Genomic DNA, 12,261 nt, shown 5'->3' on the forward strand with positions numbered 1-12,261 from the left:
GTCTCCCTGCTTGGAATAGTTCTCAGTGAGCATGGGCAGTGTGGCCACTTGTGTGGACACGCCTCCCGCCCCCAGAGGACTGGCTCTGAGACAGTCACGGCCCAAGCCAGGCCAGCGAGAAATACTAAAGATGGAAAGAATGCGTGGATTTTGGGTATAAGGCCTTCCCCCCAACCCTGAGAGTGGCTTCAGCACTGTGGGGTCCCCATGGAGTGCACAGCCCCTGCTTCCTCAGGCCCTCCACCCTTGCCCCTCCCCGTACTGGGTACCCCTGCTGACCGAGGGCTTGTGGCGGGGGGAGAAGGCCAGGACAGGCCTCAAGCATCTTGCATGGCAGCCTTAGCCACCTTCTGATGAGCTCGGGGACCCTAAAAGTCAGAGGCCAGAGCAGTCGGGTGGGTGCTTTGGGGCTCAGCAGGAGAGGGGGGCTTCCAGCAATGTCTGCTGCGGCCTCAGCCTTGGGGGATGGGAGATGGTGTCTGGGCGTGCAAGGTGGGCACGCAGGTAAGCAGGCCCCAGTGTGCACGGCCCTCAGTCCCCATCTCCAGCAACAGCTACAGTTTCCACAGCCTTTCAGAATCTGGGACGCCGAGCCCCCCGAGGCCGGGAGAGTTCCCTGGGGTTAGCAGCGAGGGCGTTTTACTTCTCATCAGCAGACTCCTACAAAAGCCCCCCACGGGGCCCCTCCCGCCCCACGGCGCCCTGTCTTTGTGGATGTGGTGCCTGAGATTGTCCCAGGGTCCCTGACTCCACGCAAGTGGCCATCGTCAGGGCTGAGAGCGTGGAGGTACGTGGACTCTTCTCATTTCATTATGTGTGCTGTGAGGGGCAGAGGGGGCATCCACACCCCCAGGGTCTTCCCTCCCTGCCCTCCCACCTGCCCTGCCCCTTCCCCAGGCTTCAGCCGTTCCCTCCCTCCCTCCTTCGACCCAGCACCCAAGTAAAAGGGCAGAAGACTCAGAACAAAATAAATTTGAATGCTTTATTGGGATTGCGAGCATTAAAAGTTAAAGACAAAACCCAAGCAATGGATTTTGCCAGAAATACCAGCATGTTAAAGGGGTAGAGTTGGGGCGAACACGGGCCGCTGCAAGATGGTCTGGGACAGCAGGCAAGGTGACATTCGGTGTTCAGCGCGTGGGGGGTCTTCAGGTGATGGCACAGGGAGGGACCCAAGAGGGGGTCCCGCTGAAGACAGTTTGTGGGGGGGGGACTCGGGGAAGAGACAAGATGGACAGCCACAATCAAGGGCTCAGGAGGTCAGATGGGGGCCTGGGTCAGGATGGTTGATGACCCGCACAGAACTGCTCACTGGGGGCACAGAGGAGCGTCGGCGGATGCCCCCGGAGTACCCATCCCGAGCGAGGCAGAATGTAACACTGAGTGGGATGGGCATCCGGCCGAATGGGCAGACACTTTGGGATGCCTCGAAGTCTTTTTGGATCTCAGGCCAATCTGTGGTTCGCCAATTATGACAATTTGACTCTTTGAGCTTCTGTCCAATGTTCCGAATGGCCCATTCTCCGGGCACTCGCCGAAGGACCCTCTGTGCCACGGGTGGACTGGCATGGACCGCCCCCTGGGTCATGCCAGCCCCGTTGCCAGGGCCCACAAGCCTTGGGCCTCTAGACTGCTAGTCGGGCTGCCGTGCAGGGGGGCTGCGCTGGGGGCAGAAGTGGGGGTGAGGTAAACCTCCCAGCCGCCCGGGTCCCTGCCGCAGCCCTAGGCACCAAGATGTGGCTGGGTTGGTATCGCCAGACCCACTGGCCTGGGGGCCCAAGCAATCCCAGTAGATGGACCAACATGCAGCTTTTTGGCTCTGGGCAGCCCACACCCTTCTGACCTCCCCTACTCCCCGACCTCACCCCGCCTGGCCCCCAGGAGGCCCCTCAGAGCTCCAAGCCTCCTGGGGACAAGACGGGGTGCTGAGGAGGCGGGCAAGATGTCACCGAGTGGTGGGGGAGGGCTCCCCAAGTGCGCGGAAGGCGGCCACCTGCTCCAGCCTGATGAAACCCCTCTACGCACATCTGCATTCCCTTCCCCCCCAGCCGGCCTCGGGCCAGCCGGGGGCCCCATCCTGATGGCCACCGAGCACCTTCCTGACACCTGGGGAGTTGCCACCCCACCCCTCCTCCGCCCCTCAGGACCTCCGAGGACCAGCCACCGTCCTCAGAAGCCAGGCCGGGTAGCGGCCGTCTCCATTCCCCTCTGACTTCTCTGTGGGGCGCAGTGGCCGGCATCCCCACAGAGGCTCCACTCCCAACTCAACCCAAGCGACAGGGACAGAAATAAAAACCAAAATCAAATTGAGGGCGATAAATGGCAGAGAGCAGGTTGCACGGGGCCCACCGCAAGGGTGGCAGATGGTTGTTGCGTGCGTCGTCGCTGCTCCCCGTTGTGGGGTGGGAGTTGATTAATTTGTGTGAGCGCATGAAAAGCGAAGGAGGGATCAAAAAAAAAAAAAAAACAAAACAAAAAAGGAAAAATAGCCCCAGGAGAAGCCAATTAAAGGGGGGTAATAGATCAATTGACATCAATTTGGGTTCCTAATTTCGATCCGTAATTCTGCAAGTTTCTCTCCTCTTGACTCTTCTAACACCTCACTGGATCCGTTCCCCAGAGTGGCCCCCCACCCAGCCCCCACTGCCCCCCACCCGCCCCTCCAACCGCCAGACTTCCCACTCTCCTCATCATCTCTGCCAGCCTCCTGGGGGCCTCCATTTCGGAGAGGCCCCCAGGAGGCTGGCAGAGATGCTCCCTGGGTGTGCCTGGGGGTCCCGGATCTTTCTTAAAGAGCACACCCAGGGCGTCAGGCTTTCTGGGAGGGCACGTCTTGCTCAGCTGCAGTCATCTCCAGTCTGGCCAAACCTGTTCCTAGCTCCACACGATGACAATAGGCTGCCCTGACGTTGGTGGGGTCTGGGGGCATCGGGCTCAACCGCGGGGGACCGTGGGGACAGGCGCCGAGAAGGAGTGGGCACCTCTCTCATCTCGGAAAGATGGAACCACCTGCCTAGGCCTGGGACGCACTCCTCCCACTCTAGGGCGCATCCCAGGGAATGGGAGGGGAGCACAGAACATGAAAACCTCACGCGGAACAGCTGACAGAATTTAGGATGGAACACAGTCTGATCTCAGGGAGTTTAGTTTCTCTTATTGTCATCCATCTGTGTGTGTGTGTGTGTGTGTGTGTGTTTGTGCGTGTAGGGATGTGTGTGTGGGTAGGGATGTGTGTGTGTGTGGGTAGGGATGTGTGTGTGTGTAGGGATGTGTGTGTGTGTGGGTGTGGGTGTGTGTGTAGGGATGTGTGTGTAGGGATGTGTGTGGGTGTGGGTGTGGGTGTGTGTTATGTAGGGGTGTGTGTGTAGGGATGTGTGTGTGTGTTGGGATGTGTGTGTGGGTGTGTGTTGTGTAGGGATGTGTGTGTGGGGGTGTGGGTGTGTGTTGTGTAGGGGTGTGTGTGTAGGGATGTGTGTGTGTGTGTGTGTGTGTGCTTTTTAGGGTGTGAGTTGAGATGTAAGATTTTGGAGTGTGTGGGTCTTTGGAGGATGGATGTTAGGGTGTGCGGGGGTTTGTGCCAATTAAATTTTATTTGCACGAATTTTGGTTTTCATGTTCCGTAGTCCCCTCCTTTGGTCTCATTGGGTCCCTCTAACTCGCTCTAGGGTGATTTTTGGTGACAAGAAATAGAGCGAAGAACAGGTTTGGGTCTCTGCTGTTACCATGGCCAATTATAGGTGCCCAATTGAGAGTTTTGCACGAGAAAGGAGATGACCGAGAAACAAGACATGCCTTCCTGTTGATTTTGGGGTCCCTTCCCTTCTCTTGGATGGTGGGGACTCGAGCCACGGCCAATTTGACTCGAGGTCGGAAAGGGAAGAGAAGGAAGGGGGGGGGGGCGCCGAATTCTTTTATTTTGCCAATTGTTTTTAGTATTTTTTCAGCCAATTGATTTTTTTTTTTAGTTTTTTTTTTAAGCCAATTAGTTTTAAGGGGGCTGGAGTGTGTGTGATTTGGGGGGGGGTTCATGGTTCCAATTCTTTGTTGTGTAATTTGGGGGTAATTTGGGGGGATAATTTGGGGGGAGGGATATTTAAAGCCAATTGGTTTGGTGTTTTTTTTTTTTTTTTTTTTTTGATGATGTTACTATGATTCCTTCAGCCCGATGGACGGGGCCGAAGTGCCTGACATGAGGAGGTTGGGGCAAGGGGGCTGGGGGGGGAGGCCCGCCCTGGGGGACGGTACAGAGAGATTTCAGAGGTGGACCCGGTGGAAGGGGCCCTGGTCAAGAGGAGGGCACAAGGTGGAAAGTGCCATTTTGCAGAAATACGACAATTTGGCTCACTGCAGATCGCTGGACACCTCGACAAAGGCGGCCCCGTGGGGAGTGGGGTCCTCGGTGGGCAGGGCGATCAGGGGACGGTGACGTTGGGCCTCCCTGAACGCTTCGAGCTCCTTGACGAGCATGCGACCCCGGCGGGTACGCAGGAGGGCAGGCAGGCCCCTGCGCAGGCGCTGGGTGGATTGCTTCCAGGCGTTGTACTGGAAGAGCTTGACCACGGGGTATCTGGGGGAGTCGTCCTGAGAGGGGAAGGGCCAGTCAGGGCGTGCCCAGCTCCCCAGCTCCTGCTCCCCTGCTGCATGGCCCTCTCCCTAAACCTTTCACAGCCTCTGCCCAACGTCCACAGTCGGGGCACGCGGCCAACCTGTCAATCACCCTACGGCTGCACCCTGGTCCCCTGGCTCAGACGTGACAGCCCCGAGGGGCGAGACCTCAGTTTCCCTGGCAGTGGCTGCCCCGCTGGGCCCAGAGGTGGGGCCGAGTCTTACCGGAAGCACGGTCGGAGGGGTCGACACGTCCCTCTCGGACTTGGCGGGGGTGGCACAGTAGGTCTCCAGGAGGGCCAGGTCGCAGCTGCGGAAACAGCACTCTTCCACGATGCCACGGCTGCGGCGGTTGATGCGGCTTGCGGGCCTGCCTGGAAGTCCCACAGGAGGAAGCAAGAGTGGCCGTCAGCACCGGGCAGGCCCCAGAGAGGGCAGAAGGCCACCCTGCCCTCAGGCAGGCCCCACGGGACACTGGGGCACCCCACAGGGACAGCCAGCCGTGGGGTGAGGAGCGCAGGAGGGAAGCAAGAGCCGGGCAGGCAGGGGTGGTCCAGGAAGGACAGAAGTGACAATGGGGGTGAGCATGCTCCGGGACAGCCCCCTGGCCTCCTGGTGCCTCTCTCCTCGGATCTAAAATGGGCACGGCCACCCGGTCCCACGCAGCCCAGCGAGGGGTCCGGCCCCCATGTTACAGGACCATAGGGTCCTGCCCTGAAGGCCGGTCAGGGACACAAGTGCTGTCCCTGAACTAACCACAGTCCTAGAGCCGCCGAGACAGGCAGGAATGGGAGGAAGAAGAAGAAGACGGGAGGAGAGGAGTGAGGAGCTGCATAAAACCACGCCCTCCTCCCCTCCCGTCCTCCCCCGCTCCCCCACCACAGGCTCCAAGGCTCAGCTGCAGGGTCCCTCCCGGGCTTCACCTGGGGGCCGAGGGCACGCGCCTGGACGGGCGGGGAGAGGAGCCCCTGGTAAGGGGTTCCCTCACGGGGTCCCACAGTGGGGGTCCGGCCCAGCCCTGCTCTCAGGGAAGGGTCGGCACCACACCCTACAGGGCCACTTCCTGCCCCCAAACGAGGCAGGCGAGAGAGGGGGCACAGGCGAGGCCAGGGCAGGCGGGGCTGCGGAAGCGTCGAGAAGCAGGGATGCTTTTCCAAGAGCTCTGCAATGCCAAGACTGGCGCCTGCAGGCCATTTCACAGGGTGGGCAAGTAAAGGCTGCAAAGGAGGATGCCACGTGGGGAGTGCGGGGCCATGTGAGACCTTCATGGTCCTCACTGTCTTGCCCCAGCCACATCCTACAGATAGGGAAACTGAGGCCCAGCTTGCTGGGAGGTAGGGCAAGGGCCTGTGCCCCTGAAGGAGAATTCACCTCCCACTGGGGGTCCCGCCCTGTGACACAAGGCACAGGGGCGGGGGGCCCACTGGGGTCTCAGGAAAAATCTGACAGTGCGCTCAGCCGGCCAGCTCAGGGTGGAAATAAGACAAGCGTGAGGACCAGCCAAAGCACGCTGGGGCCAGCACCCCACACGGTGGCCCACCCCCCCCATGGGCAGACCCCACCCAGCCATGGGGCCCACAACTCCCCCGGCAGTGGCACTGCGATGATAGAGCTCGTCTCTTCTCCTGTGCCCCCAGGGGCACGTGGGGTGGGCACACTCGCACCCACCAGCGACATTGACCTTTATTTTTATTGGTTTTCAATCCGTTTTACCCAACTTTAAATCCTATAATCCACGGTCAAGACATCAGGACCACCGAAATGCGTGGTAAGCTTCCGTGCCTGCAGCCCTGCCTGCAGGCAGTGCAGGGAGTGCAGAGAGGACACTGGCTGCCTCTGCTAGGGGCCTGGGTCACCTTGTCTGGAAGCCATGCCTCCTCCCACCCTGCACCCCACCAGTGCCTGCTACGGTCTGGCCTGCCCCCCGCCCACTCCCCCCCCCACCAGAGATACCACCTCTCCTAGGAGGCAAGCGTTCTCCCTCCCACTCTGAGTCACGTTGCACGAAAGTCAGGGGTGCCAGCACGGCCCAGGTACAGGGCAGGCGCCCCCAGGAACGTGGCTGCAGGTCCCGGCTGCACTCTCCAGGGCTCACGGGCAAGAGCCCACGGTCCTTCACCTTGGAGCATCCTGCCTCCCCCACCCCACGGCCCCCACGCCAGGTGTCCTGGAGGCTCTGCATAGGTGTCTGAGGAAGGAGGCGGAGGCCCCCAGTATTTATTGAACACCTGCTGTGTTCCCCCTCCCCGCCCAGCCCCGCCCCGAGCTACTTACTGAAGTAAAAGCCGCGGTCCCCACAGACAAACTGGAGGGTATCCACCAGCTCCCCGCCACACAGAGTCTCACTGGGGCGGTAAGCAGCAATGCAGCACGAGGCAAAAGCCAAGAAAGTGAACAGCATCAGCAGCGACTTCCCCACCGGGATCCCCATTGGTATCTGCTGGGGGGAGAGAGAGAGGAGGCTGTGAGCCCCGCCCATCCCGCCCTGCCCCCGCAGGCCAAGTCCTGGTCCAGAGGCCCCTCTCGCTGCCCACCCAGCCAGGGTGTCCCCCAGACGCCAGCCCAGCAAAAGGGACGAGGACCAGCTCTCTTTGGAGACACTCAGCCCAGCCATCTCCCGGTTTAAAGTTTTAAGTTGTAGTTTTCAAGCACGGCTTTCTCCTTAAAGGCATCATTTGAACTACAAAAATGACACACGCTTTCACAGCCAAGGTGGGGCGCAGGGTCGCCCGTCTGAGAAGGAAGGGATGTGTGTGAAACCCGACTTTGGCACCAAGTGCAGGGCAGGAATTTCATGTGGTGGTGGTGGGGGGGGGACTGGCCCCACCATCAGTATTTCAGGGGCTCAGCCACACCCAGAGCTGCAGGGGCCGGTGCTGGACACTGGACCTGGCCTCCGTCCTATGATGTCATGAGGCGGGGCCAGCACAGGGCAGTGGCCACTCCTCGGGTCTCCCAGCGCCAGCCAAGATGGTAGACAGCCCCACCCCACCACAGAGCATGTGCATCCCTGAGGACCAGCTGAGCAGGGGGGTCCAGGAGGACCAGCCCCCCTCCCAAAGCAGTAGGAGGGTCCTGCTGGGCCAGTCCCACCCACTCCCGCTCCCCCACTGCCTTTTCCATGCTCCCAGTCTGTGGCTAAGCAAAGCTCAGGTCAAGGATCCAATGGTCAGTGCGGCAATGCCAGCCACGCTCCCAAGGGCCTTGTTCTCCTCAATTACCCAGTCCCCCAACCCCAGTCTGCCCTGGGCACCCCAAAACAAGCCTCCTTTCCAGGCCTTGCATCACACCATCCAGGGCCAGGGACCTCAAAGTCCCTCTGGGACCATCAGCCCCTGTCCCCGTTTGGAGTACCAATCCCACCTTGGGAGTTGGAGAGCACAGGTCAGGCCATCTGGAGGCCGGACACCAGACCCCATAGAGTCCAGAGCCCAATTTGGAAAGACGGGCACATCTCAGGACACACCCCCTGCACAGGCTGTGTGGCTGCAGGCCCGGGGCAGAGTTGACCAGGTCTCTTAAGAGCTGAGGGGCTTGGAAGAAGCCTCAACTTCTCTTTAGATATAGCCCCTGCCTCCTCCAGAGGGCAGAGGCCCCCAAGGCGGGCAGCCCCAGCCCGCCAGGCACACGCTCCTCCTGGGGGGACCGTCACGGCCCAGTGCCTCTGAGCCCATTGGCACCCTGATGCTACCCGAGCAAGGGGCTGGGCAGGCTGCCCAGATGCGTCCCTCCCAGGCTCTGCACCTGGTGGGCACGGGGGCACCAAGCAGCATGCCGCTTCCCAGCCTAGACCAAGGCTGCCGCCTGCTTGGCCCAGGGTATTTTTGATGCAAGAATTCGTGCAGGAGACAAGGACCGATGAGAAGGAAGCACAACCTGGCTTTAGCTCACTAAAGAGCAGGGCCAGCTCCTCAAGAGGATCTAAAGGGCCACCTCGCTCGCTCACCTCCTCCTGCCCTGCACTGGACCCCAGCCACCTCCCTGCTGCCCCCACTGCCACCCACTTCCAATTCTAAGAACAAATCTGGCCAGCTAGCCGCTCGGCGCCGTGCAAGCGGCAGCTCCATCGTTCTGCAAGCCCGGCCACTCCAGTGCGGGGTCCAGTCCAGAGCACCAGCAGAGAGCAGAAGACTGGACGACAGGCACGCAGAGGTGCGGGGCAGGTGAGCCAGCCTGCCAAGGAGGGAGGGCAGGGGAGAGGAAGGCAGGGGCAGGGAGGAGAGGGGCCGAGGAGCTGAGGTCAGAAGCCACTGCAGCTGGGCAGGCTGGAGCAGGAGGGCAGGGGGTCCTCGCTCAACAGCCCAGGTTACCTGCAGCTGGACAGGCGTCTCGCTGTGGCTGGAGGAGAAAGCTGGGAAGTTGCCTCACGGGAGAAGCTAATGTCCAGTTTGCAGCCTGGTCAGTGCCTCCGCTTTTATGTCAGAGCCGGCTCCGCCCATCCCCGGCTCCACCCTAACCCCCACCCCTCTCCCCACTGACCACTCCCCCCGCCCCCTTTGCCCCCGCCCCCTCCCTCCTTCCAGCCAGTCTCTTCTCTCCTGCACCCCCAAGCGCTAAGCCTGGACCATCCCTTAACAAAGTATCACGAGGGGGGCTCATCCTGCACCCCCAGCCCATCGCGACACATGGCCTTGAGGGGGAGGACGCGGGGGGGGGGGGCTGCTTTCCAGCTCCCTGTATGGACGCTTCAATCTGCCCACTGGGCAGGGGCGGTTGTTCTCTCTGGGCTGCACGCTCGTGCCCTTCTGAGCCGCGGACCAGCCCCTCTCCCCAGACTCCTAGTTGGGAATGTTGGGGACGGGAAACGGGGCCTTGGGTGGGGGGGTGCATTGCAAATGTGGCGTCTGGCACGACTCTCTTGCCAACTGGGCCCCCCTCGCTCCATCCTGGCCCCGCCCACCCAGTTTTCCTCTCCCAGTCTTGCTGGCGCGGAGTCAACATACCAGGGTGGGTTTCCGAGAGTAGCTGCCCTTCTCATTACCCATCTCCCGGGTGGGGGGGTGGGGGGAACAGCCGCCACCCCTTCCCCGCACGGCACAAATCGCAAACTCTCAGCAACACCCCCCTGCACCCACAAACCGACCAGGAAGTCGCCTTTACAGACAGCTCGCACCTCCCTCGGCATTTCCGAAGCCCCCACCCGCCCTCCGTGGCGCAGGGGAGACCGCGGGGTTCGCCAGGGGGAGCCGGACCCACAGCCCCTCGTCTCCCTCCGCCCGGCCCAGCGCGGCCGCCCCCGCCGCCGCCCGCACGCAGCTTACCTGGAAGCCGGCGCGGCTGCCGCGCACCTCCCTGCTGCGTATCGCAAACCGAACAGCGGGCGTTGGCCCTCCTGCCGGACACTCCTCTGCCAGCGCCGCTCTGGCCGGGTCGCCGGGGCCGAATGTGCGACGGGGCAGAACGGGGGGATGGCTTTTTTTGGGGGGGAATCGCATCTGATTGTTTGGGGAGGACGGGCTGTCTGCGGGCTGGGGCGGGCCAGATGTTGTACTTTTAGGGGGGGAAAGGGTATCGGGAAATGAGGTCAGCTGTTGTGTCAAGGATAGAGGGGGGCAGAGATAGTGAGAGAGACAGAGTGAACGTGAAAAGGGGGGGGGCCAAAGAGAGGGCGAGAGGGAGAGAGGACAGCGAGAGGCGGGCAGGCTCACAGCGGGAGAGAACAGCGAAGAGAGAAACAGAAAGCGTATAATTAATCCACTTTGGGACGGCGAAGGCGAGAGGGCGGGCGTGGAGGGGGAGGGAGTCTGAGGCAAGGAGCTGGGGGGGGGCGGGAGGGAGCAAAGGGTAGGCTGCGGAAGAAAGAGTGGGGGCCGGGACTAGAGGCCGGAGAGGGGAGAGGGGCGCAAAGAGAAGCGAGGAAAGGGCGCAACGTCGGGGGCCGAGGAAGGTGTTGAGGGGGGCGGAGTGGAGGCGTCACCCGGGCCGCGGGCGCCCAGCTCGGTTTGGGCCGACGGGACCCTCGGCCGTCGCGAGCCCGGGCCTCGGGGGGGGCAGCGGTGGCGTCGCCCGGCCGCTCGGGATGCAGCGAGGAGTGGAGCGGCCAGGCCGAGCGCCGCCGGGGAGGGCCGGGAGAAAGCGCGGGGGATGACAACGCCGGCGGCCTGCGAGCCGGACTGCCTGCGGGGGGAACCGCCTCCTCGGGCGAAGCGGGACGGGCGTTGAGGTAGATAGACGAGGAGGCGGCGGGGAATCCGCAGGCCGGCGGAGCGCGACCCCGCCGACGGCGCCCGAGACGGGGAGTCAGCAGCTTGGCGGACGGCGTCGACGCGGGGCCGCCAGCCCGGTGGAGGCGCTGGTGGGCCGAGTGCGGGCGGGCGTGGGCCAAGAGGCGGGAGCGGCCGGAAGGGGGGGCCGGGGGCCTGCCTGGCCTCACGCAGCTCCGCCGGAGAGCAGGCGATCTGCGGGCGCCAACGCCCGGCTCTTATAGCCCAGCCACCCCGCGGCGCGGCGCCCGCTCGGGCCCCCCTGGCCATGCGCCCGCGCCAATGGGCGCCCGCGGGGCCCTCGCTCCGCCCCCGGACCGCCCCCGCAACTCGAGCCGAAGCGGGGGCGCAGGCTTGGGGGCCCCGGGGGGCGGCTGTCAGGGAGGGGCCGTGGGGTGCGCGGGGGCGAGTTTGGATTGGGGGCAGGGAACGGCGGAATGCGAAAAAAATCCCAAATAGCTTTTCTAAAGTGTTTGGGGGCCCCTCTTGGGTTCCGGGGTGCCAGGGATCCCTGTGCCCGTGCGCGGGGGCGCGGGGCGACCTGGGTGGGCAGCGTCCCAGACCCTAGGGGTGGCAGGGGTCCCCGCTTCCCGCCATCGGGCTAAGCGGCGGGGGTGCCCCGTCGGAGTGAGGGCGCAGGTGGCTCGGCGCGCTGGGTCGAGGGTTCGTTCCCTAGTCCCACTGGGAGCTGCAGGGGAGTGGGAAGTCGCTGGGCGCGGGCAGGTCGTGCAGCCGCCACCTGCCCGAGCAGGCATAGCGCCTCGAGCGGCAGCCGGAGCCCGAGCGCCCCCCGGTGCCGCGCGGCAGGCGAGGAGTAGCCGCCGCGGCCGCCAGGTGTGATATGTGGGGAGGACCGGCCGGGCCAGGCCCGAATCTGGGCCAGGCACGGGGCCTGCCTAGGCGGCGCCTGCCGGGGGAGAGAGGAGCAGGGCGGGAAACATCGCTCAAATCCTACCTGCATGACAAAGCTCACCAGGGTGCGTCTAAGCAGTTCGCCCTTGGGGCCCACCCAAAATATCCGGCTAATGGTTCCACCGTCCTCAGTGCGTTGGACTTGCGTAGACTCGGGTTCAGCCCCGGGGGCCACCACAATAATTTGGGGGTCTGGGGAGACCATCTCCTGGAGAGTTTGGACGATGTAAGAAGTGATTTTTACCAAGTCAAAACCAAGCACGAACCCCTGCGCCCCGCCCTTCCCACGGAACCTCTCCAAGGGGAAGGGGCCGCCGCCGGCGGAAGCCGGCGCCCAGCTCGCCCCCTCGTTCCGCCATCAATCACTGCGCCCGCGCTCCACGCGCGCCTCCCCGAGTCCTCTGCCCGGCGGGCTGGTGGCGCCGCGCTGCGCTGCGCGGCCCGAACGGGGCGCGCCTCTCCTCGGCCTCTCCCTCCGACCCAGCGCCCTGCCCGCCCCGCTTCGGGGCCGCCGGAGCGCTTTACCCACGATTGTGATCTT

The 12,261-nt window shown here is 63.2% G+C and overlaps 1 protein-coding gene across 50 annotated transcripts in view; it reads right to left on the minus strand.

The window, feature by feature from the left end:
* Window positions 1–968: 968 nt before the first annotated feature.
* The window catches only part of IGF2 (insulin like growth factor 2), a 28,835-nt gene continuing 17,542 nt past the window's right edge, over window positions 969–12,261 (minus strand). For 25 of the 50 annotated variants that reach the window (XM_070564449.1, XM_070564488.1, XM_070564454.1 and 22 more), the window contains 3 exons: window positions 6,880–7,042; window positions 4,831–4,979; window positions 969–4,581 (listed from right to left, as the gene is read on the minus strand). In XM_070564449.1, the coding sequence (XP_070420550.1) occupies window positions 4,342–4,581; window positions 4,831–4,979; window positions 6,880–7,036 (546 nt within the window). In that variant the 5' untranslated portion in view covers window positions 7,037–7,042 and the 3' untranslated portion in view covers window positions 969–4,341. Of the gene's footprint in view, window positions 4,582–4,830; window positions 4,980–6,879; window positions 7,046–8,915; window positions 9,154–9,866; window positions 11,085–11,763; window positions 11,929–12,261 lie in introns of those variants that run through there. The other 25 variants (XM_070564451.1, XM_070564448.1, XM_070564482.1 and 22 more) reach the window with 6 other exon arrangements.

This window comes from Equus przewalskii, chromosome 11 (assembly GCF_037783145.1).
Source record: "Equus przewalskii isolate Varuska chromosome 11, EquPr2, whole genome shotgun sequence".
NCBI classification, from domain to species: domain Eukaryota; kingdom Metazoa; phylum Chordata; class Mammalia; order Perissodactyla; family Equidae; genus Equus; species Equus przewalskii.